This window comes from Gasterosteus aculeatus, chromosome 7, assembly GCF_964276395.1.
Source record: "Gasterosteus aculeatus chromosome 7, fGasAcu3.hap1.1, whole genome shotgun sequence".
Lineage (NCBI taxonomy): Eukaryota > Metazoa > Chordata > Actinopteri > Perciformes > Gasterosteidae > Gasterosteus > Gasterosteus aculeatus.
This window is the reverse complement of record NC_135694.1, coordinates 22,599,045-22,617,110: the sequence shown is the minus strand read 5'-3', so window position 1 is coordinate 22,617,110 and position 18,066 is coordinate 22,599,045. Positions and strand designations below refer to the sequence as shown.

The window sequence follows — 18,066 nt, the reverse complement described above, 5'->3', positions numbered from 1 at the left end:
ATTATATTCTTTGAGCTTTGTTGCTCAGCAGTGGTGTCAACATGTCAGTATAGGGAGACGACACACGTCACTCGAATTGTGAATCTCTCGGTTTCTTTGCTCGTTCTCTTTATTCATCATCACAGGCAGTCATGGAAATCACAATATCACAGCCAGACTGGTGATGGTGTTGATGTGGAAGACAATGATGATGATGATGATGATGATGATGACGACGATGATAATGCCATCAATGGTGGAGATGAAAAAGAGCAAATACTTTTTTTGCCGTTCTGCAGTCAACCCCAGCAGATGAGGCCTCTCTTTTGCAATGATTCAGCTTTTTCTTTCATTTCTGTCATTCCTTTTTTTCTGTCTTTCTTACATCATTCCTTTATTTTGGGTTGTTTCTTTAAAAAATATCAAAGTGCTGTGATCAACTGACACCAGTAAGCACCTGAAGTCCATCCTGGTATCCTGCTTTGATTAGCAGGACCGGGAGATGGAGGATGGGGAGGAGGAAGGAAAGGAGGGAATGAAGTGCAAGAGGAGGAGATGAGAAAGTGTGATGGAAGCATTTCCCTTCTCAGTGCTGGATCCTCCTGATGGACTGAATCTGGGGAGTCTGGGAGTGGGAGCCAAACTCCCGGTAGCACTTGTACTCTCCTCCACGACAGTCACACTCCATGATGTACTGGTAGCCGCGGTAACCAGGGTACTGGTAGCACACGAAGCTGCAGAAGCCAAAAGAAAACACACTCATTAAATGCAATCATTTAAATAATCAGAATACACGCAGCTCTCTAAGGAGCCAAAGGTGCTCAAAGCAGAAGTGTGTGAGGCTTCAGATTAAACACGGTGAAGATGGACTTACGCTCCGCTCTTGATGTGCATGGATCCGACCTCGTTGTTCATCCAGCCCATGGCCTGCAGGGAGGGGTAGTCATCGCACAGATCGAACTGACGACCCGTCATGTTCTCCATCTCAAAGATGGTCATGCGGGACTCCTTGTGGTTCTGTGCAAAAACAAGGAGAGAGACATGGTTTTGCACAACTTGAGATGCAGGCTTGGCCCTAAAACAGAAGTGTGTGCTACGGGTCTGTTACTGTGCAGAGTGTTGGGCTTACAGCACAGCAGATGGGCCTGAAGGAGATCATCCTCTCAATGCGGTAGGAGTTGCTGCCGCTGTAGGCCTCAAAGCGGGGGTAGTCTCCTTTCTCCAGGACAAACTGCTGGCCGCAGAAGCTAGAGTGCTCATAGCCCACCCAGCTGCAAGGACAACGTGCAAATAGCAATGTCACAAACCAAGCAAATCAAAAATCAGTACAAGTTCAGTATCTCAGAATGTTGGTCCATTTTGTTTTGGGAATCAGCTCTTTTTAAATGAAGAGAGAGGGGGGGGGGGGGGGGAGGGGGGTACGTACGCGCCACACTCGATCTTCAGGGAGCGGATGTTCTCCATCCCACACTCCATGATGTTCTGGCAGCTGGCGGTGAACTCCATGCGCCGTCCCTGGAAGTGCTCCTGGTCGTACACGGTGATCTGCAAAACACAGAGGACATCGAAAGCTGATAAATGAAGGTGATTGAAACAGATTAGTTCTAAAAAGAACAGCTAACATTTGAAACTAGTCCCAGTTCCTGAGCTGGTGGTGCAATGTAATGTTAAATACACCAAACGCTCACCTTCCACGGGCCCATGGGCATGGGGTTTGTCTGAGCCATTTTGTCTGGTTTTTCAATAGTACCTGTGGGGAAAAACACAGATGGACAAAAGACAAAAGTTAAAAAAGAAACCGGTGTAATAAACAGTCTATTACTCCGCTTGCTCACTACGTGTACCTCGCTGTTAATTGTCATGCATATTTAACTCCTGGGTTTCTCAAATAAGCCTAAACATCTATTTCCTGTCCTTGCCGTAAAAATTGATCGCACCATTTCTTCATTGCACCCAATTAAGCCTCCTAATTACTTAAAGATAATGAAGTGCATCAGAGACCCTTTACTACATCATGTCCATAGATTGGTAAACTGTACGGTATTGTTAACTGGCTCGACCTACCCAAACTGGTGAACTGTGTGTCGCAGGGTTCCACTGAACGGTCTGCAGAGAAGGTGTGTGTGGGCGTATTTATACACCCGCGGGTGACAGGGGGGTCGACATGACCCAGTCAGCACTTTGCTTTGGACTCAATTGTTTTGTTGGGTGAACCACAGAGGGGTTAAAACATGACGCATAGGGATTCATGCAAACAAAGAGGGAACATGTATATACTGCCATGTGGTACATGTATCAGGGTAGTTTAACCACAAGTATGTATATATATAACATATATATATATGTATTTTTTTTTTTTTTTTAAATCAATCTTGACTCATTGTCCAGTTTTTGTAATAATTTACACTCAAACGTCTTTTGGAAACTTTTGATTTATAAATTGAAATAAAATCACACGTTTTATTGTCTTTTGTCATCATATTGAAAATTTTGATTTTAAGAAATGTCCATGTACATGGAATGTACATGTAATGAATTGCACAACGGTTGAAGAACACCTAATAAGAGCATATATTCTATATTAATCAACCATAAGTCAGTTAGCCGAAGTCAAAGCATAAAATGATTATACATTTACATGGATTCAACTTGACACTTTAAATATTATCAGGAGATAAAAAAATTATCCATCTTTAACAAAAATATCTGAACATACTTTTATAGTTACTTTCTGTGTTGCACATAGGTTTTTGTTTTTGCATTATTCAGATTATTGTTGCGCAGTATTCAGATTTTGTATCCGTTTGTTACTGTTTGACGTAGTGAGTTTGTCTCGCTCTGACTGACCTCCGGTATCCATTATTACACGTGTCCTTAATTTGTTTGTCAAGACCCGATCAATTGTTTGTCTCCCCGTGTGTTGACTAATTGGAAAATGCTTTTAACAGTACAAGTAATCTAATTTCCTGAAACTTGACCATCAATTCTCATGACTTCTGTAAAAAAACGGATCAATGACATCAAAACAGGATTTGAAACGTGAAGATGGCTTCCGTGTTAGAATCTAATCAAGACCTTTTATGGATCATTCAAAAGAAAATCCACGTCATTGGGATCAGATTGAAAGCAGAGTAGAGTTGGAACAGAAGGCAGGTGACCATCGCTACCATCGTGTGTTTGGTGTTCAGACTGATTCAACGTCGCCGTCGACAAAGTTGTCCCGTTTTCACTCTGCTGTGAGTTATAAATGTTGCTATTTATTGCAAAAACTGACCAAATAAATAAATCAACAATGATGGCGGGCATGGGGCAGTTGCAGCAACGGAAAGGTCACATTGGCTCCAGCAGCAGCAGGAACACGGGGGAAATGTTCAGGTATTGGAATGAATGAAAGAAGTCAAACTTAACTCATTTTACTGCTGATTGATCTGAACCATGTAATCCTCCCATTAAGCCACACACACACACACAGTGTTGAATTTATTCCAAACATCTGAATCAAAAGATGCATTTTACAGTGTTTCACTGCATCATTTATTTTGTCATTAAAGTCATTAAAATCAGAGAGCGCACAAAACACAGAGACAGCAGCTGGTGCGTCCTCCCTCCTCTCTCCTCTAGCAGGACAATACAAATTTAGGAGTGGCTTACTGGGGTCAGCACATTACCCAGACGCTCAGTCTGCGTGCATGTGGGTGTGATAGAATTCTCCGATTGAGTCTACAAAACAGAGTGAGAGAGCTAAAATAAAACAGCAATAATGCTTTTATGAGAACATTCCTGATAATATATATCTTTTTGGGGGGATATTATGTGTTTGAGTGCAGCATCTATTCACGTCCCCATAATATGAATCATTACACATCAGGGTCGAGGTTGTTTACTGTGATGTTTTAGGTAACTTTTAGGATTAGGCTGGTAACAGTTATTGTTAGAGTAAGTCTCCTGAATGAGAATCAAGGTAATATCCTCAAAAGCCATAAAAACACCACGGTGTGCGTGCGTGCACGTGTGTGTGTGCGTGCGTGCGTGTCTGTTTCTGCTGATGATAGCAGCAGCAGCAGCTCAGACTTGACAAAGAAACGAGCAAACTCAGCAGCGTGATGTAAAGAGCCCATAGTGACCATATGGACGACTCTCAGTGCACACAACAAAATGTGCGAATACAAGGAATTTGTCTGGTTTTTCAAATATTTTCCACGTACAAACAGAGAATATGAACCGAACACACAAAAGACAGTCAAACATAATGCAGTTGTAAAACTGCAAAGTAAATCATTACTTTTTTGAAGCATCGTTTTTGTTAACTAACTACAATTGAATACTAAAGTTTTGGTGCACGTACAAACAAAAGCAACAATTATTTCCTGACTTGCTTGAACGAAATAGCTGTGGGTCGAGGGAAACAACAGACACAGTATGAAATGTTAACTTTATCCCTCAGCAACACATTAAAAGCCCAACACCAAACCAGGCTGCCTCTAGGGTGCAATACTTCCACATAAACCCCGTCAATCCGTTCAGCGCCAAGTGTGGAAACACAAACGTTAGCTGCAAAAAGTGTTCATCCGTGACACGAAATCTCCACACACTGAATATTTAGGCCCGTTTGTCTCCACACAGTCTTTGTTGTTGCGGTGCTGTTAGCTGCAGGTGCAGTTGGTTCGGCACCGTTATTATCACTGTGATGGATAGTCATGTGTGACGGAGATCTCCAGTGAGTCATGTAGGGACTTACATGCATCAGTGAGAGAGACAGAAATAGGATTAATACCTCACAGAGTTGTTTCCATTCTGCTCTCTAGGGCCAAATTACCATCATTGGCCTTGACGATTCCTTGTTTCCCAGTACGGCAGTTGTGATTGTTTTGCAGCACCAACTTTAAACCCAAAGGCTACAAAACCCAATTAGAGCAGAATCTTTCAATCTATGTTTGGTGAATTATACTACAGATATTTCAGATCAAATTTGGGTCATTTTCACGGAGCTGATTGCCACCCCGGCGATTGGTAATGAAGTGAATGCAGCAATAACACAGTATAAAAAAAACACAACTTAGATTAAAGTCTGCCATTTCAGTCCCTTGTTGCTCGTGTCGGACCGTGTGGGCGTGGTCGTGTTTCTGGCTCCCTGATTGGCGCCAAGCAGATTCACCTGTTACAAGCTGCACAGCTGCAGCGCATCAACGCCTCGCTCATCAGTTGCTGTTGTATCTGTGCTCAGGCAGAACTTTGTGAATACCTTTCCTCGTATCTTTGTAAGCTGTGTGTAATTTGGGTCCAACTGTACCGCACGACAACCCAGTCCCGTATTCTTTTCTTTATTATTATTATTTTAAGTGTAGTGGAGCAGCAATTCATATGAAATATCTCTTCCCCTTGTTATTATAGTTGCATTCAAGTAACAGTGTGTAATATTGATGGGGATTCATTGGAAGAAATGTCAGGTTTCACTAGTGTATAATCATGTGAAAATAAGAAGACTGAGTTCACGTTGGAAGCCGTGAGACGCGCGGAGGCGTCATAAATGAATTCCACGTTGAGCCCCTTTAAGATTGGCAACATGCTTATTGTTTTGTATAATTTTGTATCATACACGTTAATGGAATTTTGACATTGGTTTTGCCAATAGCTCAATTATCCTTCCAATTTAAAATCATCTTTTCCATCTTCCATTTTACACAAAGGTATTTTTCTTGTGTAGATGTATAAACACTCAACTTTTTACCATCGGAAGTTTTCTGACCTGATACATCCTTTAGTGACTTCATTTCCCACAAACTTCTATAAAAAGTCTTTATTCAAGCAGAACGGAAACACTTAAACGACGTTCGTGCTGCCTTTTGGTCGCGTGGGAACAAACATCCCGTAAAACACAATGCTTGTTTATCAGCGGCTTTGTCGTGTAGCCTGATTGCGTGCTTTTGACGGTTGCCGCACAGATTGCGCGCAGAAGCACCAGGCGCTGAGCCCCCCCCCCCTGTCAGCAATTGCCATCTGCCGCCTCTTTTTCACTTTCAAACCCATCAGATTATTCCCCGCACACAGACCGCTGTTCAAATAGCGTCTCGAAAAAAAAAGCAGCTGCGCAGAAATCAGCCCTCTTTCCGCATTTTGCGCTCAGCCGACGAGAGCCGCGCGACCGCTTTGCACGCGAGCCGTCTGCGGCTGAGAGGAGGCTGCGGGCTCAGGGAGACCAAGCGGATTTGAATTAAGCACCGGATAACACACAACGACTTGTGCATCCCTTCGGCGAAGGAGGGAGGACGCTGTTTTGTGTCTTGGGAGCCCTGGGTTTGGAGAGGGGGGGGAGGAAGAGGAGGAGGAGCGGAGAATGAGCTATTCTTGTACCGGCAGAGGCAGCAGCCAGGACCCGCCAGCCGCTAAGAAGCCCGCCGGTGATAATCCGGGCAGAGACACCGGAGGCACAGACCGCAGCAGCAGCAGCAGCCCGCAGGACACCGCGGCGATGAAAGTGAAGAAAGGCTGCAACGCGACCGACGCGGGGGTCCCGGTGACCACGGAGGAGGACCTGCTCGGCGGCTCGGGGGTCACTCCGGAGGATGTTCTGGGCTTGCAGAAGATCACGGAGAGTAAGTTCCCCCGCCGGCTGATGAGTGACGCGCAGGAGGACAGTAGATGTTGACGCGTTCCAACAGAGTCGTGTGTCACGCTATTGCGGAGCTTATTTATGTAATCTACTTAGGCCCTATTCGAGCACATGGTGATGCATCAGTGGACCCCAACACCCCCCATCCTCCTCCACCCACCTCTGTTGCAAACGTTAACCTGGCTGCAGATGTGATGTCAGGTTCCCTGCTCACTGTCAGCGAGGCCCATGTTCACCCCGCCGGTGTGGTGCTTTGAGTTTGAGAGAAGTGGTCGGTGGAAGATTCCTCAAATGCAGATGTCAGTTAAGTTGCTGAACATGTGTATGACTCACATTTTATCCCCTCAAATAGGATCATTATTCCCGCGTAGAAGGAAAGTGGGGTGAACAAGGAGTCATCCTGCTAAGCAGCATGTCTGCCGTCTTCACATTAGTTCACCTTTCAGTTCAGTGCCAAAGTTTTCAGCTGATCGGAGAGTCAAAACACGCAGGTGTCATATCTGCAGTGCTGGTGGTCTAAATCTATTTTTCTAAATGTGTGGAATGCAGATATCTAAAGAAGAAAAAAAAGCTGGAGTTTGCAGTTTGATCAGCAGCATATGATATATGATATTGCAGTGGCTGATCATTTGAGCGGTAAAATCAGTTGAGGCTCAGTCTTTATACACGGTGTTTCATTCAATTAATGAAAAAACTAACTTAGAACAAACAACTTTGATTAAATAATATTTTCTGCCTTTTACATTTTGAATACCATGTTAAAAAAAGTAACATATATATCACGTTACAATTACAAAGCTTCATTCATTTGCTTTCATTTAAATGATGTCACAGCTCTAAATCCCAAACAAGCCTCTTATAGAGAAAACGAGGAGCGATTGCCGCCAAGAAGCTCTTATGTGCAAAAGAACAGCTACATTTATCACTCAAGTCTTAAACCAGTGGTTAGCTAATAGGTGCATGCAGGGCATTTAACTATTTAAAGAACAGTACTTACACAACACGGTCACATTGGTCTGTTACGATATAGACCGAGTGTGATAACATGCAAAGAAATCTTCTCTTCATTTTTCTCCGGCTATTGTAACAGGCTCACATGTTGAACGGACGAGTCGGTAGCTTTTCATGTGTCACAGTGAGATAAGAAGCCGCACAACCGTCTCTTCTGCGGTGAACAAAGCTTCCTTAATTCCTACTTGTCATCATTTTAGCCTTTTTTCTTATTGTTACATTTGTGACAATGCAGGAAGTACGTGATGTGCCGTGAGACCGTGCTCGTCCACCCTAACGTTCTTTTATGCATGTGTTACCCACGAGTGTGTGTCTTTTTTCGTGCTTTCACATGTCTGATTGCCGCTCGTGAGCCTGTGTGTGGGATCGCGGTCCAGCTGCACAGCGACAGCCACGTCCTAATGATTCCGTCTCCCACGCTGAACTTATTATGGTCTCGGAACCTCTCAATTTTCTATCTCGCAGAGCCGTCACTGAAGGCAATGGGACGCGTGTGTGAATCACCACAGCAACGCAGATACACGCTTGAATCACCACGGCAACGTGAAGCGTCTCCCTGTGGTTACAGCCGTTGGAACACGCATCTCTGTTCTCCTACACATTTCCTCCTTTACTTTCCTCCTCTCTTCTCCTCTGCTTCGCCAGTAAACCTGCTGTCACTTAATGGATGAGACGAATCGGACAAACTCCCACTTGCTTGTGGCGGTTAAAAAAAGCAAGAAGCAGCTTGAAGAAAGCCACTGCAGCCCCTCTGTTGTGTTGTGACTCGTTTGTCTCAGTGGTCTCCTGCTGCTGCTCATTCTCAGGTGGCTGAAATAGATTCCCTCCCGAAGTGGCATGGTGCACATTTGACCAAACTTGGAGTTCAGTTATCCTTGACAACAGTCATGGGTCAAAAACGTTGTTGTTTTTGAGACATTTCACAGGAGAAGAAACTTCCCTTTTGTGTTTGGTTTCAGAAAAGTAATTTTCAGTTTGCATAAAGTTGTTGAGAATCATTTTCTGCTCCAGCAATGATGAGATTGATTAAGATGTAGCGGGCTTTCTGCTCAGTTGACTGATCTGATCCAAACTCAAACTCAATCTTAATCTTCATAGTCCATCACAAACTGCAAGATCTGCAACAAGGACTCTCCTGTAGTCCCCCGTTTTAGTCGTCTTTTCTTCTCTCTTTTCAGATGAAAAGTGTGTGTGTTCAGTAATTTTTTGATGAAAGATTCATTAATTTCAAACCATGTCAATCATTTTCTGATTGCTGCTTTTGATAAATGTGAATTTGAAAAACTGAATCATGCAAAGGTATTGTGTGTTCTGACCCTGACTTTGTTAATAACGGTCACAAACCGTAAAAAATATAGCTACATTTCTTTACTCGATTTACATTACAAAACAGAGAAAAGCTGTATTTGTTCACATTTTGGAAGGTAGAACCAGCCAATGTTTGCAAATTGAGCTCAAATAACATGCTTATATGAGTTCATATTAGTAATTTAATATTTTGAAAATAAAAAAGAAATATATTGGAACTGTTTGGAAAAAACAATAAATCAAATGTTGATAATGATGGAGGTAGAGGACGGATGAAACCGAACTGTGTGTGAACTCGCCTGTGGCCCTGCGAGGGCTGTGGTGAGGAAGCAGAACAGCCGAGTGGTTATCCGTGAGAATATGTTCAGTTTACAACTCACAAGCTCTGTTCTCAGATCTCAAAAAAACACCGTAGACCTGTCGCCTCGTGCTCTTTTAGCAGCGTGCTGCAGCAGAGCCGATGCGGTTAATTGCTCCGTACTCTCAAGTAAGTAATGTGGCGGCAGGAAATGAAACCAATCTGCTTGTCGAAATAGCTGAGCTAATAAAAACGGGTTACAAGATTAGAGAAGGGCACAGAGTCGGCCACGGGACAATGAGTCCGTCACTCACTGTCTTGTGACCTCCGTGTGCTCCCAAGCAGGTAAATGCAGGTCGGTATTCAAACCTGCACGCCGGTGTGCGTGTCTTCTACACTTTGAGTGTCAGAGGTCCAGCAGAAGATGGCTGTGTTGCAGAGAAGCCTGAAGGGAAGCTTGTGTCACACGCGGGACAACAAACCTGAGCGTGGTGGGTGTTAATTACTGCCATGAAACACCAGCACGCACAGTATTTCACGCAGTATTCAACAAAACCTCTTAACCCGTTGCAAATTTCCCTTTTAAACCTCAAGATTGGGCCCAAGACAAAGACTCTACAGCCGCACTAGCAACTCTGAGAGGCTGCTCGCTAACACGCTCGCAATTGAATTGAGAAACAATAAGTTACTGTCAATTTAAATGTTCTTCATTGCATCTGTCCCGTCCCAGCGTTCTCTGGGTGAACTGCTAAAACAAGCTCAGAATTGTTTACTTTGGTTGAATCTAGGCCATGTGGTGCTGTGCGTCTTGAACAGTGAGCCTGTTTAAGGTGTGAACTTGAGTGCCGGTTGAACAATAATGCCGTTTAACACTGCGGCAAACACTCGTTGAGACTTTGTGAGACATCTTTACGTGTTTCTTTAACACACTTCAAACCAGTTATTAAGAAAACTCCCATATATAGTGGTAGAGAAAACACTGTTATGTTCATTTTCAACAGAAACATTTTTTTACTACACCCATCCGACATGGCGTGCTCATACAACACGTGACTACAAGTGAAAGTATTGGATTTTGAGGTTGACGCATTAGTCCTGTGATGAGGACACGTGACATTTTAAACTGCTGATGTTCAAGTTCGAAGAAGCGGTTTGCAGACACGGTTCCTGTTTTCCAGCTGCTGCAGAGTTTGTGCCGTCTTATTGTGTTTCCTGTTTCGACTTCACCAACCACTATAAATTCACAAGGGTGGCTTCTGGTTGTATGAGTCACAGCGACACACACAGGGACACACAGAAGGCTCAAGACGGGTTCTGTCCTTCATCAGCTAATGGGGATGAACAGAGTCTTCATCAGCTCCTAGCAGCAAGTTATCCTCAGGTGTGCGTTTGTTTGTGTGTGACACAAGGTCATAGACTGTGTGTGATTAACAACAAACCACCCCGGTTTTGAAAAGACAAAGTGAACGCAAACGGACACAAAACTCTCATTCAAACTCGTACTCGGTACATTATCAGGCAGAAAGGTAACTTTTACACCAGTACACACACAAACCGTTACCAATGCCCAGCTTGTTGTAGATATTTCCTAGAATGACGTGGCTGCTGTTTGTTTGTTGTGTGAGGCTGTGTGAGTCTCCAGGTGTTGCACGGCGGTGTGTGTGTGTGTGTGTGTGTGTGTGTGTGTGGTGCCTGAGCTGATGTGTTGAGAAGAGCCGACCTCAGCGTTCAGACTGACAGAGGTTTCTCCGCTGCGGCATGAACACACAGACGTGAGAGATCCCACGGAGGGAGCATCGTAAATAATCCAAGAGGGGAAGTGATTGTAGAAATAATCCGCATTCAGAGTGCAAAAGCTCCAGCTTGGTGACAATGCGAGTAAATGACAACACTTTCCTCCTAAAAGGTGCTGACCAGAGAAAAGGCTAATTTACATTTCACTGAACTACAACTAATCAACACTTCAAGTTGCACATTGTTGGAATCATAACCAACATTTTTTAAAAAGTGGTTTGAGAGTAGTTAAAGCATTTTTATTTACTTAATTTTGATTTGTGTATTTAAAAAACTACTGTATTTTTTTTTTTTACACATTGAACTGTCAGTTTATGTCCCCAAAAAGGATCCCTTTCATATCATTCTTACTTTACAGAGTTGTTGTGAGCGTGATGTATTTGCTGGTGATAACGTTTTTTTTCTCACCCATCAACTTAACTAAATGCCGGACAAAATCTACTGGAGCCTCAACAGAAAACGCATTTCTTTAAATGTACCAAAAGTTAAATACTGACTGAACCCCCTACCCCTCCTCCCCCCTCCACCCTTCTTCCGGGAGACTTTGTCAACTACTTCACCAAGAAAATAGCTGACATACGCTCCTCCTTCTCAAACCCACCACCTACTTCTCGCGTCCCACCGACCTCACCTCTTTCGCCCTCACTTCCCTCTTTCACCGCCCTCTCTCCTAACCAAATTCTTACCCTAGTAACCTCTGCCCGTCCGACCACCTGCCCTCTTGACCCCATTCCATCACATCTTCTACAATCTATCGCACCTGACCTTCTTCCGTTCCTTACCTTTCTCATCAACAACGCTCTGTTATCTGGCTGTTTTCCCAATTCTCTGAAGGAGGCAAGAGTCAACCCTCTCCTGAAGAAACCCAACCTCAACCCTTCTGAAGAAAACAACTACAGACCGGTCTCTCTTCTTCCCTTCTTGTCCAAAACCCTTGAACGTGCTATCTTTAATCAACTCTCCTCTTATCTCCACTGTAACAACCTCCTTGACCCCCACCAGTCAGGTTTCAAGGCAGGCCACTCTACAGAGACTGCTCTCCTTGCTGTCTCTGAGCAACTCCACACTGCTAGAGCCGCCTCTCTCTCCTCTGTCCTCATCCTTCTGGACCTCTCTGCTGCATTTGACACGGTCAACCACCAGATCCTTATTTCCTCCCTTCAAGAACTCGGTGTCACAGGCTCTGCTCTCTCCCTTCTCTCGTCCTACCTCGATGGCCGCACCTACCGGGTAACCTGGCGAGGATCTGTGTCGGAACCGTGTCCTCTTACTACTGGAGTTCCTCAGGGTTCCGTGCTGGGTCCCCTCCTGTTTTCGCTTTACACCAACTCTCTTGGCGCTGTCATTCGCTCGCATGGCTTCTCTTACCACAGCTATGCCGATGACACCCAACTAATTCTCTCCTTCCCTCGCTCGGACACCCAGGTGGCGGCTCGGATCTCTGCCTGTCTAACTGACATCTCTCAGTGGATGTCCGCCCACCATCTGAAAATCAACCCCGACAAGACTGAACTACTTCTCTTTCCCGGAAAAGATTCGCTTACCCAGGACCTGACAGTCAACTTTGGAAACTCTGTGCTAACGCCCACTTCGACTGCTAAGAACCTCGGCGTCACACTCGACAACCAACTCTCCCTGACTCCCAACATCACTGCGACAACGCGATCCTGTAGATACACGCTCTACAACATCAGGAGAATACGTCCCCTTCTCACTCAGAAGGCAGCGCAGGTACTGATTCAGGCTCTTGTCATCTCCCGCCTGGACTACTGCAACTCCCTCCTGGCAGGTCTCCCTGCCACCGCCATTCGACCTCTGCAGCTCATTCAGAATGCAGCAGCTCGACTGGTCTTCAACCTTCCGAAATTCTCCCACACTACTCCACTCCTCCGCTCTCTTCACTGGCTACCGGTGGCCGCCCGCATCCAGTTCAAAACACTGGTGCTCACGTACCATGCTGTGAATGGATCGGGTCCAGCTTACATCCAGGACATGGTCAAACCCTACATCCCACCCCGCACTCTCCGCTCTGCATCTGCAAAACTACTCGTCCCTCCCTCACTGAGAGCAAAACACTCGACTAGGTCTCGACTCTTCGCTGTCCTTGCGCCGAAATGGTGGAACGCGCTCTCTGAAGACATCAGGACCGCAGAGAGCCTTCACATCTTCCGCCGCAAACTAAAGACACACCTCTTCAGACTCTACCTCGACTAAAGACTAACAAATTGCAGCACTTAAATTGTACTTGTGACGTCACTCATCTATAGCAAATTGTAAATTCGCTTATTTGAGGAAATTGCACTTTCTTGTTTCTTGTTCTCCTGAGTTTGTACCCTATGGTTGAATGCACTTATTGTACGTCGCTTTGGATAAAAGCGTCAGCTAAATGACATGTAATGTAATGTAATGTAATGTAACCAAATTAGCAAAATGTGTCGTATATTTATTAAAATAAAGAAAAACAGACCTGCGTGAGATGCAGAGTCAGGACGTCATTATATCGTCATGTTTATTTTGGTGGGAAGCTGTGGATGCGTCGTAGTGAACAGCTGGTGGGTTGTTCGGACGGCCTGAGCTCCCGTCATTAGTGATTACGTTATCCCCAAGCGATCCCTTAAGTTCTCCGTACCGGTAGACCTCCATGTCTACACTGTTGTTCCTCTCTGAGTAGAACGATGCGGCCCCACTGTGAGGCAACTGCAAACCTGTTGACTCGTAATCACACTTACAACGCCCCAATTCTTTGAAATCCCAAATGAATTGCGGGCGTATTTGTCCTCCCTGTGAGCTTTGTGGAACCTGCGTGGAGATAATGGAGCGATGTTGAAGTTGCACGTGTCGGCCTGCAAAGTCATTCGGATCAGGCAGGAAGCGTCTGCTGCGCTGGGAAACGCTAATAATAGGTGACACTGTGCAGGAAGGATTAGAAGAATCTAAATAACTTGTGTCTCTTTCTTACTGGGTGCATGTGTGTGTCTGCGAGTGTGTGTTTGTGTGCCTGCCGTCTCCCATTTGTGAGGAAATGGCTCCTCAAAAAAAATTAAGATTGATGTCAGTTATTTTCAGAAGTGATTTCAGTGATGTACGTAATATCTTAAAACAAAAACCAAGTACTTCACACATACAAGGAATTTAGCTTCTATAATGAATAAAATTGACCTATAAAGGTAGGTACTTTTATATAGTAAAGTCCTGGTGCCATTAGAATATGTGAGTTTCAGAGCTAATATCATTGAATTACTTAAATATCTGATCTAAGACCGATCAAACCGTTATTTTTTTTAATCCTCAACTCTTTGAACACGTTTTGCTCTCAAAGTGCATCCTTTGTGTAAGTGTCATATATTTTTCTTCATTTCTCTTTCTATTATTTTTCTGTCTCTCCCCCTCACTCACGCTTGCTCTCTCTTTCCAGATTATCTTTGCAGCCCGGACGAGAACATTTTCAACATTGACTTCACCAGGTTCAGGATCAGAGACATGGAAACCGCCACGGTGCTGTTTGAAATCACCAAACCTCCAGCCGCAGGCGAGTCCCTGACGTATTCCTTTCACTTTACCTCCATGCACCATGGAAATATTTGCAGTGAATCACACACATTGACTAAACAAACCCATCCACTCTCTACAAAACCACAATTCTGATGCTCTTTCTACCAAACGAATGCAAATGGTCTTTGTGTGCAGACATTAACTGACATGTAAACTTGGCCCTCATTGTGGTCGACTGACATTGTTTAATACGGTGTGTTTCGCAGGCAAGCCTAAAAGGTTTAATCTGATTTAATTCTGTTTTCTGTTCTGCACAAACTGATTCTGAATTTAGACAAAGCAGGAGAGAAGAGGGATGTCGACCCGAACGCTGGCCGGTTTGTCCGTTACCAGTTCACCCCCGCTTTCCTCCGACTGCGCCAAGTTGGAGCCACGTAAGAGCGACCGTGTGAATCTTTATTCATAAGGATGCCTCCTCTGCCTCTTTCATCTTCGCCTGTTTGTCTGCCTTTGTCACTGCAGTGTGGAGTTCACGGTTGGAGACAAGCCGATAGAAAACTTCAGGATGATTGAGAGACATTATTTCAGAGAGAAGTTGCTCAAGAGCTTCGACTTTGAGTTTGGCTTCTGCATGCCGAGCAGCAAAAACACCTGTGAACACATCTACGAATTTCCACCTCTGTCTGAAGACATCAGTAAGACAATGTTTTCTGCTTCACAATATTTACTCAATTAACAAAACCGCTGTCGATACGCTTTTTCTTTTGCACTTTGCACTATTTTCATAGTATTTCACAAGCAAGAAGACTGTTCTTTGAGTTCTTTGTGAGGCAGCAGTGGAGATGAATGCTAAAATAGTATAGTAACAATAAAACTATGGTAACCTGCAGGTATAACATTTACCACGGCCGCCTTCACACTTCAGTGTGTTAGCGTGCTAACGTTCGCTAATTGGCACCCTTGACACCCATTCATTCGTACACTGAGAACTGAGAACTGCCCCTTTAGGAGGACAGGACGAGCCTCCTCTCCGCTGAGCCCACTAGTGCAAAGTGCTCGTAGGTTTTTTGTCTGTTTCGGAGCACGAGACAAAGTGACACACCTGATATTGGCGCTAAATTAAACGTCGGTATATTAAGACAGTTATTAAAAGCAACCGCATTTCAAGCCAATCATCTCTAAAGTGACCCCCATGATGATGCTATAAGAAAGTTTCGGCATTACCATAACTGGTAGGACTAATTCAAGGGCGAAAGCACGCAAATACCTATCTATCCCCCCCAATATACAGCATAAAAGCCACACGAAAAAGCACCATGAAAGCGCCCTCCCCCCCCCCCCCCCCCCCATCCTCCCCCCTCGGCTGTAGTGTCCGACAAAATCTACAACAGACAGCTCAGATATCCATTATATATTATGTTTAAACTATGGGGAAGGGTATTCATTTGTCTAGACCATAGTTATGCCCTTGGATTATTTGTGCGTCTCAAACCTTTGGACCAAAGTGGTGGACCAACATTTCCATCCCTGGCGTGCTGCTGACAAGCTAAAAGGAACACAACTAATGTTTGTTTATTCTAACTTACCCATTTACTCATTTTAAAAATGGATCAATTCAAATGGATCTCGGACCCTTGGTGGTGAACCAGTGGTGTGACAGCAGTGATGTTTTTGTGTCGACCCGCAGTCAGAGAGATGGTTTTGCACCCGTACGAGACGCAGTCCGACAGCTTCTACTTTGTGGACAATAAGCTGGTGATGCACAACAAGGCGGACTACTCGTACAACGGCGGGACGTAGAGGGGACACGTCGACCACGAGAGACGGGCGGACGTACGGACTGATCTTTGGGCTGCGGTTCGACTGCACTGGAGGCGATAATCCAGAAAACAGCCGCACAAACGTGTCAATCGCAAAGTGTGTGTGTGTGTGTGTGTGTGTGTGTGTGTGTGTGTGTGTGTGTGTGTGTGTGTGTGTGTGTGTGTGTGTGTGTGTGTGTGTTCACAGCACGTGGGGTTGCTCTAACAAAGTTTTTTTTTTTTTTTTCACATGATAAACCAGCAAGCAACTTCTTAGGAAATATGAGATGATTTTTTTCCTCTCTAGCCCAACGTGTGAAGTGAAAACATTTTAAAACCTCGATCTTCAAATATTAGTAGACTTTATTTAATTCCTATTGCTGTGTTTTAGGGTTTAGGAACAAATATTGCATTTAAACACGTGATTTCTAGTGACTTCAATTCTTCCTCTCCGTTTCAGTAAGTGAGCTTTTTGTGTGTGTGTCTGTATGTCTGTGTATTTTGTGTAACTGTCAGGGTGAAGCATGATTAATGGTCTGGTAAGAATATATTAACTTAAACGTCAATAATGTGGTCATTTGGTTTCTATTACGGTAAAATAGATTTTGAAACGTGTTCATCAGACTGGTTTTCTTTACTCCTTTATTTATGTTTTGAGTTGTGCGACGTGTGTTACCTGTAGAGCGTATGTGTTTATTGTCTTTGCTCAAAGCACAACATGTCTACGTAACACACTCAGTGGAAACCTGTAGATTGAGATTAGCTAATCTGATATGACCATATAGGTACTTGTCTTGTACTAGATCTACTTTACACTCTGATGTTGTTTTGTTTGGGTCATAAACAACTTGTTGAACATTTTCTTTAGGTTGAAGTTGTTGTTGTTGTTGTTGTTTGGAAGCACATTATAAAGGAACAGAGGGAACATTTTATTTTTAAATCTTGATATGTTTAAATAACATTTGTGTTGTGCAAAGGAAAAAGATGGGAATGTAGCAGAAATCCGCCTAAAATCTCATATATATTTCTGTTTGTGTGAAATCTAATGTCTGTTTCATTTTTCTTAAGTCCACTTCTTGTTCGTCTCATTTCTGCCTCTCGCACATGTCTGTCTCTTTCTTTTTATTTTAAACACGTTCCTGTAAGTTAGGACCTGCGTGTTGTTATTTGAGGGAATCTATGACGCAGAGAGTCAGTGTCTTTGGATTGTGCTGTCATTCTCTCTGACTATACAGAGACACAACAAGACGCAAAAAGGGTCCAAATAGATCTTCTAATTCAGCTGCATATATCTGCATATACTTTTCTATTTGAAGCACCTAGAAATAGATTTGGTGTTTTTTTGTGATCCAGCAGTAAAATCCACCCGTCTAGAAAAACTATTTTTGCAAATATGAGATGAGTCCAGTCGGCAAGGAAGCGCAGCTCGTTTGGAGTGACTTACATTTATGCACCCGTTGTGTCTTAAGGTCAACACAGGAAAATGGTAAGAATGCATTTAGATTGTCAATGGCTCAAAGTGAAGAGAATCTGCTTTTGTATTAGTCTGCACAAGTTGGTGATTTAAAGGACGTTATTTAAAGGAAATAATAATTGAACAGACATGAAGAGCTCAAATTGGACTGATATGTCAAAAACTGTAACATATGTAGAGCAGATTTATTTTTGACTCATTGTGACTCATGTAGAAATTGTTTTGAACTTATCTTGACCTTTCAAATGTCGGTATGAGTGAACAAAAATAAATAAAGATTTACGGAACTTTTTAAAATATC

The 18,066-nt window shown here is 43.8% G+C and overlaps 2 protein-coding genes across 2 annotated transcripts; one reads left to right on the top strand and one right to left on the bottom strand.

Annotated features, from left to right (window-relative positions):
- Window positions 1-91: 91 nt before the first annotated feature.
- LOC120821826 (beta-crystallin A1) lies at window positions 92-2,115 on the bottom strand. The gene is made up of 6 exons (XM_040180855.2): window positions 2,044-2,115; window positions 1,668-1,729; window positions 1,406-1,524; window positions 1,109-1,250; window positions 854-996; window positions 92-713 (listed from the first exon to the last, which is right to left on the bottom strand). Exons 2-6 carry the CDS (start codon window positions 1,704-1,706, stop codon window positions 566-568), a joined length of 591 nt encoding a protein of 196 aa, XP_040036789.1. The 5' UTR covers window positions 1,707-1,729; window positions 2,044-2,115; the 3' UTR covers window positions 92-565.
- A 3,693-nt stretch (window positions 2,116-5,808) lies between these two features.
- unc119a2 (unc-119 lipid binding chaperone a2) lies at window positions 5,809-18,064 on the top strand. Its single transcript, XM_040180853.2, has 5 exons — window positions 5,809-6,572; window positions 14,416-14,529; window positions 14,827-14,926; window positions 15,015-15,187; window positions 16,180-18,064. Exons 1-5 carry the CDS (start codon window positions 6,314-6,316, stop codon window positions 16,290-16,292), a joined length of 759 nt encoding a protein of 252 aa, XP_040036787.2. The 5' UTR covers window positions 5,809-6,313; the 3' UTR covers window positions 16,293-18,064.
- Window positions 18,065-18,066: the final 2 nt, after the last annotated feature.

Excerpts from the sequence above, each read along its gene's own strand:
- LOC120821826 (XM_040180855.2), bottom strand. The coding sequence starts at position 1,706 with ATGGCTCAGACAAACCCCATGCCCATGGGCCCGTGGAAG. Across the intron at positions 1,251-1,405 it reads CTGAAGATCGAGTGTGGCGC|CTGGGTGGGCTATGAGCACT; the intron begins GTACGTACCCCC and ends TTGTCCTTGCAG. Across the intron at positions 714-853 it reads ATGCACATCAAGAGCGGAGC|CTTCGTGTGCTACCAGTACC; the intron begins GTAAGTCCATCT and ends TGGCTTCTGCAG.
- unc119a2 (XM_040180853.2), top strand. The coding sequence starts at position 6,314 with ATGAGCTATTCTTGTACCGGCAGAGGCAGCAGCCAGGACCCGCCAGCC. Across the intron at positions 14,927-15,014 it reads CTGCGCCAAGTTGGAGCCAC|TGTGGAGTTCACGGTTGGAG; the intron begins GTAAGAGCGACC and ends TTGTCACTGCAG. Across the intron at positions 15,188-16,179 it reads ACCTCTGTCTGAAGACATCA|TCAGAGAGATGGTTTTGCAC; the intron begins GTAAGACAATGT and ends GTCGACCCGCAG.